The sequence below is a fragment of the Anguilla rostrata genome, chromosome 18, assembly GCF_018555375.3.
Source record: "Anguilla rostrata isolate EN2019 chromosome 18, ASM1855537v3, whole genome shotgun sequence".
Lineage (NCBI taxonomy): Eukaryota > Metazoa > Chordata > Actinopteri > Anguilliformes > Anguillidae > Anguilla > Anguilla rostrata.
In genome coordinates this window covers 1,084,216-1,098,435 of record NC_057950.1, presented here as the reverse complement: position 1 = coordinate 1,098,435, position 14,220 = coordinate 1,084,216, and the positions used below count along the sequence as shown (strand labels likewise).

General features: G+C 48.1%; 2 protein-coding genes across 4 annotated transcripts in view; one reads left to right on the top strand and one right to left on the bottom strand.

Moving 5' to 3' along the window:
- Window positions 1–14,220, top strand: part of hhat (hedgehog acyltransferase) — a 125,670-nt gene that overhangs the window by 102,570 nt on the left and 8,880 nt on the right. Inside the window, exon 13 of one of the 2 annotated variants that reach the window (XM_064317810.1) lies at window positions 290–492. The exons of the other annotated variant lie outside the window; for it this stretch is intronic. The gene's annotated coding sequence lies outside the window, so the exon portion shown is untranslated. Of the gene's footprint in view, window positions 1–289; window positions 493–14,220 lie in introns of those variants that run through there. 2 annotated transcript variants of the gene reach the window in all.
- The window catches only part of kcnh1a (potassium voltage-gated channel, subfamily H (eag-related), member 1a), a 102,476-nt gene continuing 88,850 nt past the window's right edge, over window positions 595–14,220 (bottom strand). For both annotated transcript variants that reach the window (XM_064317802.1, XM_064317803.1), the window contains one exon: window positions 595–5,043. In XM_064317802.1, coding sequence (XP_064173872.1) covers window positions 4,162–5,043 — 882 coding nt within the window. In that variant the 3' untranslated portion in view covers window positions 595–4,161. The remainder of the gene's footprint in view (window positions 5,044–14,220) is intronic.

Below are 14,220 nucleotides of genomic sequence, written 5' to 3'. Positions count from 1 at the left end.
ATGCAGTATCTGATATTTTGATATGGGAAAAAAATGCCAGTCGTTTATCTTTGGATGAGTCTGCTGTATTAGTACTGTACAATTTCCTGCTGTACTGTGGTTAATGTACTGTATGTACCTGGCAATTCAGATTTGTCAGTTGCGGTGTCGCTATGGTTTCCGGTGCATGGTTACGGTGGTGTTGTGGTAACGAGTCTGCTACACCAGGCCGTCGTTCCATTGGACGCTGCAGTGCCCAGATCTCGGGTGTTCTGCGGGGTCCGGTGGAATAGCTGTCGGGGTTTTCTAGATCGCATCAGCAGCTCTGCCACACCCCACCGGGCTACTTTCACTGGAGTGAAAGACCAGCGTTCAGCTCTGGAATAACCCTGCTGACCACGGCGCCTTTTAAACGTTCCGTTCTGTTGGCGGGAAAGCAGTGGGAGACCAGAACAAACCCAAATGTGCCCATGTATAAAATAGTTTATTATTATAAATAATATTTTACATGTCTTTACAAATACTCTTTATTTGTGCTTACAGTAGTTAAAAGTTTTCAATACAGGAAATATAATAATACAATACCATGTGCATAAGTCACGCAGTGTCCACATATTTATTATTTATATTTAATTATTCTTCCCTTTCTTCTTAATATGACATTCCAAAACGGTAAATACTTTACTACCTGGCAGCATCGAAGGCTGACCACAAAAATAGTTCCTAATAGTTTGTCTTTATTGTTCATGCTCAAAGAAACGTATTACAAGTGCAACGTAAAAATCAAGTCAAAGGTTTTTGGTGCTTGACAATGGACAGGTAAGGTCAAAGGTCACGGCCAAAAGCCGGCAAATACGCTTGCAATGCTCATGCATGGAGACTACTGAATCTACTGTTACTTCTGTGACATCAGGGGTCGGGGTGGGGTCAGGAAGGGGGAGGGTTCTCTAATTTAGATATCTCTATCTGCAGTGGCCCCTGTAAATGTGTTTTTTGTTTTAGTTTTTTTACCTCTTGACAGTAAATTGATGCAATAAAACACTTTGCTCAGCGCTTGTGTCAGTGATTTTGTGATGATCCAATCCGCTTTCATCATTTCAGCGTGTTGAGATGGCCAGAGGCTTGCGGGTGGAACTGAAAGATGCTGTCAGGATTCACACACTGCCGGCGACCGTTCTGATTCCGTCTTCCTGAAGAAGAGTGCGATCATTATGAGAACTTTTATTTTCGTTTTCCCCTAAGAAGTTAATTTCTGGGCTCTCTAACCCCCCCTAAAGTTCTTTCCATTAGAGGTGCGGAACGAGCCGCTGCTCTGTGCTCTGTTCCCCGTCGGGGTGCTTTTTGGGGAGAAGCGGATTGCGAGAGTACATTCGCCTGCCACAGGAGGGCGTGGCCCACAGTGTTATTGCTGGACGCGGATGATAATGCAGGCAGGTGTGTGTTTCTGGGGCTTTGTTATGCTGCAGTCCGCCTCACTTTGGACATCAGTGCTGAACGCATTAGCCCAGGGGGGCTTGCTTACATGATGTTACCGTTCATTTTATTTCACCTTCATTTAAAATAAAAGTGATAAATAGATTACAGTAAAATCCCGCTAAACTTCTCGTTTCAATAGCTTGATGTGATGTTTATTTTTTTTTGGGTGGACCCGAAACACTTGAGTGGATTATTGCTAAATTCCCGTATTTAAGCGTAAGACAACCCCCCCCCAATACAATATTTAAATTTGCATGATGAAAATAAGGTTTTGGGTAACATTCATATGTCAGAGACTGTACATGAGTGTCAGGGGTGCTCTGTTCTCCCCATAATGAACGCTGTCTGCCGTCGTTATAAAACTGCTCAGACTGAAGCCTGATACTGAACACTTCTGCCCTTTAGTAAAAAATAAAAAGCTGAAGTAACATTGAGGCTAAACTGCTTCATTTGACAGTTTATGGATTTCGCTGAGGTACAGACAATGTATAAACTGGCTAGAAATGTTACTTCTCTGGACCTTTTGGAGAGATTTGAACAGTTTGGGAGAGCATTCAGCTGATTGTTTGATGCCATTGACTGAATGTAATATAGGAGTAAAGGCTAATATCAATGGCGCCTACGAAATGCAAAACATTGTTTCCATTTGCATCAGATTAATAAGTTTTACGTAATCACAAGGCAATAATAACCTAATATTTTTTGATTAAATTGATTTTTCACCATGCATTCATCAATTATTTACAGAGATATTATTTTGAATTCCAGATTCTGAGACTGAGAATTGCATTGATAAAACAGCTCTATAACAGCAAGATTAAATATGACCGTTTCATCATTTCAGATGATGGTGACTGTTTTAAGATGAGCTGTGCACTTCAGAGCCTGATTCATTGATTGAGTGAAGCGTTCTGTCGAAGCTCACATATAACCCCCACATACCCCCCGGGTTATAGCTTGCAGTTTAATGCGAGGCTAAGTTCTGATATGATGGCATTCATTCAAGTAGATGCTATTTTAATCCAGAACAGCGGCTCTTGACACGGCTATTCTGAGTGTCTTCCTCCAGTAATAGCCGATCCTTAGCCTCTGTGATGGGGAATTAAACTCCTTTGGACAGTAGCGCTGTGGGTTCAAAGAGACATGCAAGTGTTCTTCCTTTTCAGGATACAGACGCTGGGTACCGAACCACAGCGGAAGTCTTTGATGTAAAGGATCAGCTTCTGCGTCAGCCATAACAAAAACTGGGGAAATTAACCGTTTCTACCGAGGGAACCGATTAAGGACTTTTTGGGCGAATGGAGTTGTTCATTGAAATGAATGAGATTTGCTTCATTGGACGAGCCCCTGTACTGCTTATATTGCGAACCTCGTATACATATCAGGCGTAAATCACCCAAACCAGCCATAGAGGGGTCTGGGGTTGTCTGGCTTTGTGTGTGTTAGCAGGGACCCGCATCTGTACCCTGCAGGCTCTACGCAGGACTGGACAGGTCCAGCGAGCAGCAGAATGGGGGGGGCGGATGAATTAAAGAACCGCTACGGTCCGTTACAGAAGAACACTGAGAAGCTGGTTTGCAGAATGAAGGACACACACCGGGTTTGCCTCACTTTCTGAACTGTGGGTTCACCCGGGGGACTGTGAAGAATGAACGTACTATAAAACAGTCAAGGCCACAAGGAAGAGAGATGCACGTGTAAGCTTAAACATCAGACCTGCTTGGCTGCGAGCAAGTGTTTTTTTTTTTTGGAAGACCCTCTTTATGAGAAAACGTGTGTGTGTGTGTCAGTGCACATGTGTGTGTGTGTGTGTGTACTTGTGGTGTTGTGAAACACAGCTTCATGTTATGTACACTTGACGATCTTGACGTTTCACGAGGTCCGAAGAGAGCAGTCGCAAAAAAACGGCAAGGATGCAACCCCCTTCCACATGCAAATAACGTGTCGTCACCAGAACATTATCAGGTCAAAGAATATTTAAGTGCAAAAGACACAATTCATTTGAGTTCCTAACTAAATTCTGTGCAAATCTGTTTGGTTCGTGATGTTTTCTTAACGTATGAAAGCACACGAAAACGCAGAGCACAAACGAAACAAGCGATGAACTCGCAGGAACAAAATATGCAGACTTGTTCAAGACGAGGGATAAACCAAACACAAAAATAATTGTCCTGAGCTCTCATTCATGATGGTGATCTTTTCCACCTGGGTGGAAAAAGAACTACTGAAGACTAATCAGCTGGAAAAAGCAAGTAGCAAAGTAAAAAAGCCAGAAAAAAAGGTAGAAATTATCCTTCAGAAACCGTAAGGACAGATGATGATAGAATTGCCCATAGGGCTACTGTATGTTAATAAAAAATATAAATCTGCTTTGAAACTCTATAAAAGAAGATCCGTTGGAACTGAAAATACTGTGTACAGCTACTTCTACTCGACAAACAGAACTCAAAATGGAGCTGCGATCCAGTTTAGCCCAGGCTTTGCCATTCTTCGCCTATGGGCGTGCCAGCAATGCGGCGCCGGGCCGAGGACTGAGCCGAGAGGAACTCCCTCCAGCCTGATTCCGGGCTCAGGTGGTGCGCGGTGCGCTCAGTGGCTGAAAGTCGCGTCGGTTCCCTGCCCATGCAGAACCGCGGCGGCCACCCCAAAGGCCCCGTGCGCTTAACTTCAGGACATGGAAACAAACGGTGTCTCTCTCAGAGCGGCTCACGAGAAGATGTCCTCCTTGTCGGACTCGGGGGAGGCGGGACGCGAGATCTCGAAGAGGGGCCGGGGGGAGCTGGGGGCCCTCCTGCACTTGAGTATTCTCAGCACCTCGGCCAGCTGGCTCTCCAGGCCGGCCATGCGGCCCTCCAGGGCCTTCATCTCCTCCTTCAGCTCGTGCTTGAGCTCCAGGAGCGAGGCCTGGAGCGAGTGTTCGGGGATGGGGTAGAAGGCGTGCCGGGCCTCGGGCTGCACGGGGCTGCGGTCCTGGGGGGTGCGCGCCTCCCCCCCCACGCTGTCCAGCCGCAGGTCGCTCTTGGTGATGCCGCTGTCGCAGGAGTCGGTCTTCTTCAGCGACGCCTCCTCGTGGGCGGAGGCCTTGGCCCTCTCCGGCAGCGTCTCCATGGACTCGGCCTTGGACACTTTGGTCCAGGTGTCCATCTTGCCCGTGGCGTCCTTGAAGCGGCCCCAGCCCTTGCCCTTGGCGGGCTCGGCGGACTTGCTCCCGGGCTGGCCGGCCGCGGGGGCGGGGGCCTGGAGCTTGGCGCGGTTGGCGAGCCCCCCCCCTCCCCCTGATGTGGAGGCGGAGGACGAGACGGAGGGGATGGGCGTGGCGGGGCTCTCCGTCACCGTGACGATGCTGGTGGTGGCGATGACGTGGTGGGCGGTGGCCTGCGTGACGCGGGCGACGCCCTTCTCCACGTCGGGCTCGAGCGCCTCCGGCTCGCTCCGCTCCAGCGCCATGCGCGCCTCCTTCTGCTGCCGGAAGCGCTGGAACAGCCGCCGCACCGGGTGGTCCGGCGGCAGGTTCAGCGGCGCCTCGTTCTTCCTCCTCAGCCGCTCCTCCTCCTCACGCTTCACATCGCTGATCTTGCGGAACACGATCTGCAGGGACAGTAAACACAAGCCCCTTAGACTCCGCTGAAATTTTACTACCTTCACGCTGGCCTCTGAGAATTAAGCTGCTAACCAAAGGGGTCCTGTCATACTGCACGTGAATGAATATATCAAATAATTTTATTTCGTTGATGAAAATAGAGGTTTCTTTTGAAATAAGTTAGCCGCGGGCATTTTGCTTATGCCAGAAAGGTTAAGGTATTTTAATTAATTATTCACTGGGTGTGAATAAATGGCACCTTTATGTATGCTGGGGGATAAAACATGGATTATTCCCCCCTCAGGCTTAGTGTAATAACCTAATAAAATGCATTCTAACAGTAGTAACTGTAGTTTGAAATCTCTCCAAGTTTAGCACCTAAAAGTTACGAAATAACTTGAATGTTACTTTTCATGTTTCAAAACATTTTTGTGCATATAATTTCAATAAACTGGCAATATAGCGGAATAACTTTTATCAAATTAAGCTAATTCAGTTGAGTGGAGTGTGTTAAATGTTCCTGTAATTCATGAATTTGTTTTCTTGAGACAAATTTGCTCTCCGCTTCTATATATTCTACTTTTAAGAGCACATTTGTCACGGTTTCATGTTATTCTTGCACGTGGGTTATGGTGTGAATATAATTGCTTTATTGAAATTGATGTTATTTCATATTCTTTTTTTTTTTTAGTTTAGACATGTTCCATCCTGTTGTGGGAAAAGTCACAACCTGTTAGCTGCAGACATGTCAAGTTAATTGCATTGTCAAACCACATCAAAAACACACAGATTGTAGCTCATGCTGACATTTGATCCTGTACATGGCATTATCATTTGGTGAAAGTTTTGTGGATATTGTGAAGGGTTTATTATAATAGGGAGGATTTCAGAAAATAGCTCTGCTCAAATATAATGCATAATTTATATGGTAAATCATTGAAATAAAAAAATATTCAGGATATAATTTCATAAACCCATAGTGTAGTCTGCAAAACACCATTATGGTAATAAACTAGAGAAATCTAATTTCATAATCCCATATTGTAAATGTGCATTTAATATCCACGCCTCTTTAGCCAGCATTTATTTGGCTATGTCACGTTCAGCCTCACTCAGGAACCCACGCAGGGAGGCAGAGACGGTCTGAGAAGCCGGTGGAAACGTAATGCTAGCACTGAAAGGCGCCAAAGCCGCTCATGACTAATTTACAGCTTTCTGACCACAGAGAATCGCTGGATTCTGCTGAACCCTTCGCTTGAACTTCATGAAAGATTCAGCGCCTGGCCTCTGTGACCTCTGAGAAACCTTTGAGTTTTTCGCCCTTGCGCTGAACGTTAACCAGACCATGCTCAGAAACGACCGAAAAGCTGGTGCTTTTTCTCATCGTGCTTCCAGCAAAACTTCATATTTGCATGCTTTTTTGACTGTTACATGTTCCCTACATGCTCTCATTGATTTTGGATGTGAAGGCTAATGCCAAATGAAGTGACCAGCCATATATCTCACAAAATGACGTGAATGAGAGAGAGAGAAAAAACTGTTAGCACCGATCAATAGCATTGCGGGTAAGTAGAAAATCAATTATGTAAAAAAAAAAAAAACTACATCTTGAAGTCCGCAGTGTGTCATAGCTATGCATGCCATGGAGAATGAACGTCCCATATTCCCAGACCAGGAGCTTTAATCAGTCCGATCAGTCCTAGGTTCTCCTTTGTCTGTGCTGCTTGTGAATTAATTGTCTATTAGAATTTACGCTGTCTATTGGAGTTAGGTTAATGGGTGAGGGTTAGGGTTAGGTGGTTCAAAGTTAAGTGATTGGAGGTGTTGTTGTGGCTGATGGATTAGTTTAGATTAAGGCTGATGGAGTGTGGTTAGTTGTTCTATGTTGATGTTGTGTGTGTCCTGCTACGGTTGCTAGTCAGGTCCGCCCACACACTCTCCTAGCACAGTCTCCCCAACCCCCTGCTCCTCTCCTGAGCACACCGTCCCACACCTCTCTTCTAGCACACAAGTCCTCCAAACACTCCTCCCTCCGGACCCCACATCCGCCCACCCACAACCTCTGCACACAGCGTCCACCACCTCCTCCCTGAGCATCGTCCAACCACATCTCCTTTCCACGTCCAACCACACTCCGCACCATCCTCCCATGAATGCCGTCTCTTCCTGAGGCACACACAGTCCGTCCCCAACACCACACCCTCCTCTCCTGAGCACCACACAGTCCCGTCCCCAACACCACACTGCCTCCTCTCCTGAGCACCACACAGTCCCGTCCCCAACACCACACTGCCTCCTCTCCTGAGCACCACACAGTCCCGTCCCCAACACCACACTGCCTCCTCTCCTGAGCACCACACAGTCCCGTCCCCAACACCACACCCTGCTCTCCTGAGCACCGCACAGTCCCGTCCCCAACACCACACTGCCTCTCTCCTGAGCACTACACAGTCCGCCCCAACACCACACTGCCTCTCCTGAGCACGTCAACACACTGCCTCCTCCAACCCACCACACTGCCTCCTGAGCACACACAGTCCAGTCCCCAACACCACACTGCCTCCTGAGCACAACAGCCCCACACTGCCCCAACACCCACACACTGCCTCCTGAGCACACACACCCTGCACACGTCCCCAACACCACACTGCCTCCTGAGCACCACACAGTCCAGCCCCAACACCACACTCCCTCCTGAGCACCACACAGTCCAGCCCCAACACCACACTGCCTCCTGAGCACCACACAGTCCAGTCCCCAACACCACACTGCCTCCTGAGCACCACACAGTCCAGTCCCCCAACACCCACACATGCCTCCTGAGCACCACACAGTCCAGCCCCCAACACCCACTGCCTCCTGAGCACCACACAGTCCCGCCCCAACACCCCACTGCCTCCTGAGCACCACACAGCGTCCCACACCTGCACCACGTCCAGTCCCCAACACCACACTGCCTCCTGAGCACCACACAGTCCAGTCCCCAACACCACACTGCCTCCTGAGCACCACACAGTCCAGTCCCCAACACCACACTCCCTCCTGACCACCACACCGTCCAATCCCCAACACCACACTGCCTCCTAAGCACCACACAGTCCAGCCCCCAACACCACACTGCCTCCTCAGCCGTCAACAGCATCAGCCGCCCTTCCTGCGGTTATCTCTCTGAACGCTCTTTTAACAGCACTTTCACTGCTAATTACGCTCGTGTCCACGGGTCACTAATTAAATTAATTACATTAAGTCAGTCACCGCACCGTGTAAGTATGAGCGTTAGCGTAGCTTCCTTCAAGTTAATTTTTTTTCCCGTCCTCTTTTCCATCCCCCTTTGATTTAACTGTAAATTCCCCAGCATTCCACACAGTTACACAGTGACTTCACACCCTAATTTTCATATTAAACTTGCCACCGAAGCTCAAATGGACCATAAACCTGCAGGACCTCAGCAAGACGCCTCTCAGCCAGCTGCCAAGAAGAAGATTCCAGAACGACGGAAAGAAGAACAGATCCATTACCAGCAAACAGGGAACGAATCCCTCCTGCGTCTGAAGGTCTGTGAGTATGGAATGCATGCCCTCAGGGTGAAAACCGACACCCAGCATTTCCTTCTGGCCGAGCCAAAGAGGAGATCGCTTTCCTTCTGAGATGTTAATTAAAGTGCCGCTTCAACTGCGAATGAGCGCAACATGATTAAATAGGGTCTAATAGTTCTGTGTTTTTAAATGTTATGTAAGGCCGTCATCACTCATGTTCATTGTAGCCTGGAGTTGCAGATAGATCACAGTTATCCACACTGATGCACTATTAATGTAATTTACGCTTCCACTCTCACACATCTCTGTTAAATTTATTATGTAATCCTGCCATGATGAACAGTTATATATCTTTGCTTGTGCAGCTGGATTGTGCAGGAGCGGGTCTGAGCATCCACGGTGTCACATCACACCAACACCAGGGGGTTTCCACACAAGCCATGGACCATTAGAGAGGGGAAATTCAAGGTTCAAATTGAACCTCCGGGCTGCTGTAACTTTCACTTGTAGCGTAAAGGTAGAACCTGCTTTTCCCAGTGTTACAGGGACTCTTTGTACAGCAGAACCTGCTTTTCCCCGCGTTACAGGGACTGAGTGTACAGCAGAACCTGTTCCCAGCTTTATGGGGACTTATGATGTGATGATGGTGGGACTTTAAAAATGCATGTGGTTCTAATGCCTCATTCTGTGTTACAGTATTTGAGGACCGGTAAGAAGAAAGTACCTCAGTGTGGTACAGATTCACGTTCTCACACATACACACAGCCCTGCGTATCAGAGAAATGTTGATCTGGACAATCCACAGCCCCCCCCCGCACGTGTCCCAGACCAGCTCCGACCCTTTATTAAGCCCTCACTGTAAAGACGCCTCAGCCAGGATGAGAGAGGGCCTGGGACACCTCAGCCAGGATGAGAGAGGGCCCTGGGGGTGTTTCAGGAAGCAGGATTACTCAGTTCCTGAGTTTTTTTTTTTTTTTTTTTTTTTTTTACTACAGTCCATGTTCCAGATTTTTGGAGGGTCCCAGGTTTTACTCAGAGCAGTTATCCAGCTAACCCAGTAATCCTGCTTCCTGAAACAGGGCCCAGGATTATCAGTCAGCGGGATCCGCAGCTCGGACCCTGCCGTGCCACGAGAGGCAGCTACAGCACAGCCCACATCCGTTCACAGCCCAAAGACCCCTCTCCCTCTCCTCCTCCTCCTCCTCTGCACTTTTACAGAAAACAATTTAGTCATTTAGCAGATGCTCCTGCCCATAGCCATTTGCTGTACGTGCGAGTTCAGGTTAAGGTGGGTGAGACGGCATCACAGTCATCGCATTTCTTCAGAAATAGTGGTTTGGAAGCGGGGCAGTCACAGTGCAATACAGGGGCGATTTTTTATTTTTATTTTTTAAACCTGAAGAACCAAAATTCAGTACAAACCTCCATCCACCAATTTAAAACAATAAGCCCTAATGCAGATGATGGAAGTATACCTGTCCTTTGTTTACATCGAACAGGCAGGTGGGATAAATGAACGTCCCCATCACAGTTATTCAGAAGCAGAGCTTTCAAGTGTTTTAATGGGCAGATAAATTATCGTCCTCCGTGAGAAAATGCTTTTCCACCATCGGTGCCAAAAACACGAACATATTGAATCATAAATACACTCACAGCAAATGTTGACATCGACATTGACAAGCTGTAACAACACAACAGCATAGCAGAGCGCTGAGCCTGAGATACTGAACTGAGGATGAGCAGTGGGGGGCGAGCGCGGTTCTGGCAGTGAGATACTGAACGGAGGATGAGCAGGGCAGCTGTTCGGTTTCTGTGCGGTAGAGGGTACGAAACTGCAGCGAGCTCACCTACACACGGTGCCTGTCTCTGTGACCTGAGGGTCCGTTAGGTGCTGTGCAGTGGGGGGTTCTGGGTCGTGTGCAGTGGGGGTTCTGGGTCGTGTGCAGAGGGTTCTGGTCGGTGCAGTGGGGTTCTGGGTCGTGTGCAGTGGGGGGTTCTGGGTCGTGTGCAGTGGGGTGTTCTGGGTCGTGTGCAGAGGGGGTTCTGGGTCATGTGCAGTGGGGGGTTCTGGGTGTGTGCAGTGGGGTTCTGGGTCGTGTGCAGTGGGGGGTTCTGGGTCGTTTGCAGCTGGACATGCCTTTAGGCACCATTCACTTAGACACAACGTACCAGACCTGGATCAGATGATTCTTTATTTTAACAAAATGTTAAATCCCTGCAGTTTACTGCCGATTTTAAAATAAGCGTTCTCACTGATGTAATATAATGGGTAATGAAAGCGGGATTGCAGCTCAGAGGTTGCGGGTTCGTTTCCAGCTGGGACATTGCCATTGTGATGGTGCCCAGGAGCCAGGTACTTAGCCAGACCTGCTTCGCTAAAAATAGCCAGCTGTATAAATGTGAAAATGTAATCTGTGAGTCACTCTAGATAAGAGCATGCTAAATGCCAAATTAAATTAAAAATCTGCTTTTGTATGACTGTATGTTGTGGTTACTGGCATGTCTCATTGAAAATTGTCAAGGATCTTCCACTGCAGTACTTTATTACATTACATTACTGTGCACTTTTTCCTAAAATGATATTGTGCATAGTATTTATGTCCATAGGGGAGCACTGACAGCTATAGTACCCCAAACAGCACTTCCCTATGTTCCGTATGTCAGGGATTTGGACTGTGTCAGTTATGGCGTGACTGTTAAATCAGTGGTTTCTACACGATCGCCTGAAGGACAAATTAATCATGTGGTGCACTTTGTTTGGTTCTGGGAAAGGGCACACTTACAGTTTAATCAGATTACATTTGTGTGTGTGTGTGTGTGTGTGTGTGTGTATTGGGGGGGTTCTAATTTAAATATAAATTCTAATTAATACTACATATAAAATTCAAATTCATGTTTTTCCTAATTAACATTCAAATTTGAATGAATGAGAATAATAATTAAAGGCCTTTTTTTCTGTGACTTGTCACTTAAAATTAAAATTATGAATATAACATTGTATTGCCTTATGAATTTTAAAACACACACAAAACAGCAAACATGAACGTGAATTGAAGTGTGCCTCGGTTTCAGCGATGAGGATGAAAATGCAGCACTGCTTCAGGAGTGTTTGTTGGGCCCTGCCCCCCCCCCCTCCCTGGTTACAGCGGCTCAGGCTCTGCGGTTTGGCGGGTTTGGGCCCCCTGTGGTGTCATATCACACCGTGACCAGGGGGTCTCCACACAAGCTATGGACCATTAGAGAGGGGCAATTCAAGGCTCAAATTGAACCTCCGGGCTGCCGTAACTTTCACATGGAACATAAAGGTCACAGTCAGAGTGGCAGAGCCAGATTAGTGTACGCAAGGGATGCATCAAATTTTGAGAATGTCAAGGGCTTTTTCTGCCATCTCTAAAGCACAGTGCCATGGTACGAGAGAAACTCCTCCCGTTCATCAATGTGAGTGAAATTCATTTTTAAAACGTGTGTCTGGTAGCAAAGACTCTGCTTTCCCATCACGCAAGGAGCGATAACGTGGTGCTTCACCATCATCCCGCTTTGGCAACTTCAGAAGCTGGGAAAATATCGTTTATAGCAGCGCTTTTATTTCTGAAATCCTGAGGGTCTCTGTTAGCCTCCGAGCTTTCTCTGCGGACCGTTAGCCTCCGATCTCTCTCCTTTAGCCTCTGAGCTCTCCTTGTTAGGCTCCGATCTCTCTCCTTTAGCCACCATGAGCAAGGCTTTAATTTGCTTCCTTCTTCTGCAGATATATCTGCCTCTCTGAACATCCAGCGTTCTCATTCCAATCAGAGGGGATAATGAACAGTCAAATCTCAGTGTTTGTTCCAGTACCCCACTGTCACTTGATGTGTAATTTGCGGTGATCTGAACATATTGACATTGCGATTACTCACTCGCACGCTGAAATGCCCCCGTGCTGGGCGCTTCGGTAAATCAAGTGTTTGTGACTCACACATACGTCCTTACTAGAGTCCAGCGCTTTTTATTAACAGGATTAGCCTATATCACCACCCCCACCCCCTCCCCTTCATATTCTCAACACAACAGCTTTGACAAAATAGTTTTTTGTTTTGTTTTTTTTGCATCAAGCCCCCATGAACATAACTCATAACCAAGATTCTGCTGTCTTACCCCTTATGTGACGCATCAGCCACCAGCATTAATTGTGGTCTCTGCCCTGCACTGTTTGACATGAGCCACAATCTAATTTTCCATTCCTCTTTCATTATTCAAAACCACAGATCTGAGCCTGTCCATTCGGTGGTGTTTGGTGTTTAGCCAAGTGCAGTGCAGTCACTGTTAACTTGGAATGCCCTGTCAGCCTGAGGAGGGGAAGCTAATTCCCCCTGTCACAGGGGGAATTAGCAGGTCCTGTGATCCCAGTGAGCTCGTGTGTCTGTGAGGGCTGCCTCTGGTTCCCCAGTGAGCTCGTGTGTCTGTGAGGACTGCCTCTGGTTCCCCAGTGAGCTCGTGTGTCTGTGAGGGTGCTCTGGTTCCAGTGAGCTCTCTGTGAGGACTGCTCTGGTCATGACTGTGTGCCTTGAGGATGCTCTGTCCAGTGAGCTCGTGTGTCTGTAGGGCTGCCCTGTTCCCAGTGAGCTCTGTTCTGTGAGAGCTGCTCTGGTTCCCCAGGACTTGTGTCGTGACTGCTCTTCCCCATGACTGTGTGTTTCAGAGCCGCAGTGCTCTGAGACAGTTAGTTTGTCAGGGTCCTCTGTGCTGCACCTTCACTGGGCTCTTCTGAGAAACGCCCACCCCTCCCAGATGGTCCATGGTGGGGGGGGGATCGATTTCTGCCTGCACAAGAGTCCTCCAAGTCCCCGCGGCTGAGGCATGTTTGTTAATGATAATCCCCATTAGCTGCCGCCTCTGCAGCGCAGGGGCTGGGCCGGACGTTTCCGTGCGCAGATGTTCTCTCTGTGACGGACGGGGCCTCACACCTCCCAGGAACTCGGTTAGCGCTGCGCGTTAGCTTTGTTCTCCTGGCTTTCAAGCTGATGAGCAATCCACTTACCGAGCCCGGCTGATCTCTCCGCCAGGTCTTTACCGCCTCGAGGAGATGAAAGGGAACATGGCGGAGAGTCTGATGGCCACTCGTGCTTAATTGTGAATATTCCAATTGTGACTCACTTAATTGGTGGAGGAAATTGTGCGTGGGCCCGTGGGTAGAGGCGTTTCATCTCTGAGCGAGCTTCATCACCGTCAGCTGGGAGCCTGAATTCTTCAGACAACAAAGCGCATTTTATTACGAGTAATGGCATCTTGTTCACTGAACAAATGAATTAGATTAGGCTTTGTAGTGTGCAGAGGGAGCGAGCGCCCTGTTGAGATATGGATCTGTAAGCGCGGTCGTTTCCTCTGCGGACCGTTAGCGAGGCCCTTCCTGCGCCGCTGAAAACCCCTCCCACTCAGAAAGCAGCGCACTGAACGCAAAGCGCCACCGTCTTTACTGACACCGCACTCCCCCACGCTGCCGTCTCCCCTCCATTTAATTAAGCCACATAATTAATTACTCCCAGCCAAAGCCTGCCGACCCCTGGGTTCAGCACTAAAACGTGAGTAACGCTTCATGTGTATGTTCATTGAAACGGTGAGTGAGCGCATCGGGGGGTAAGGTGGCTTGTCTGGAATCTTCCGGATCGACGCCAG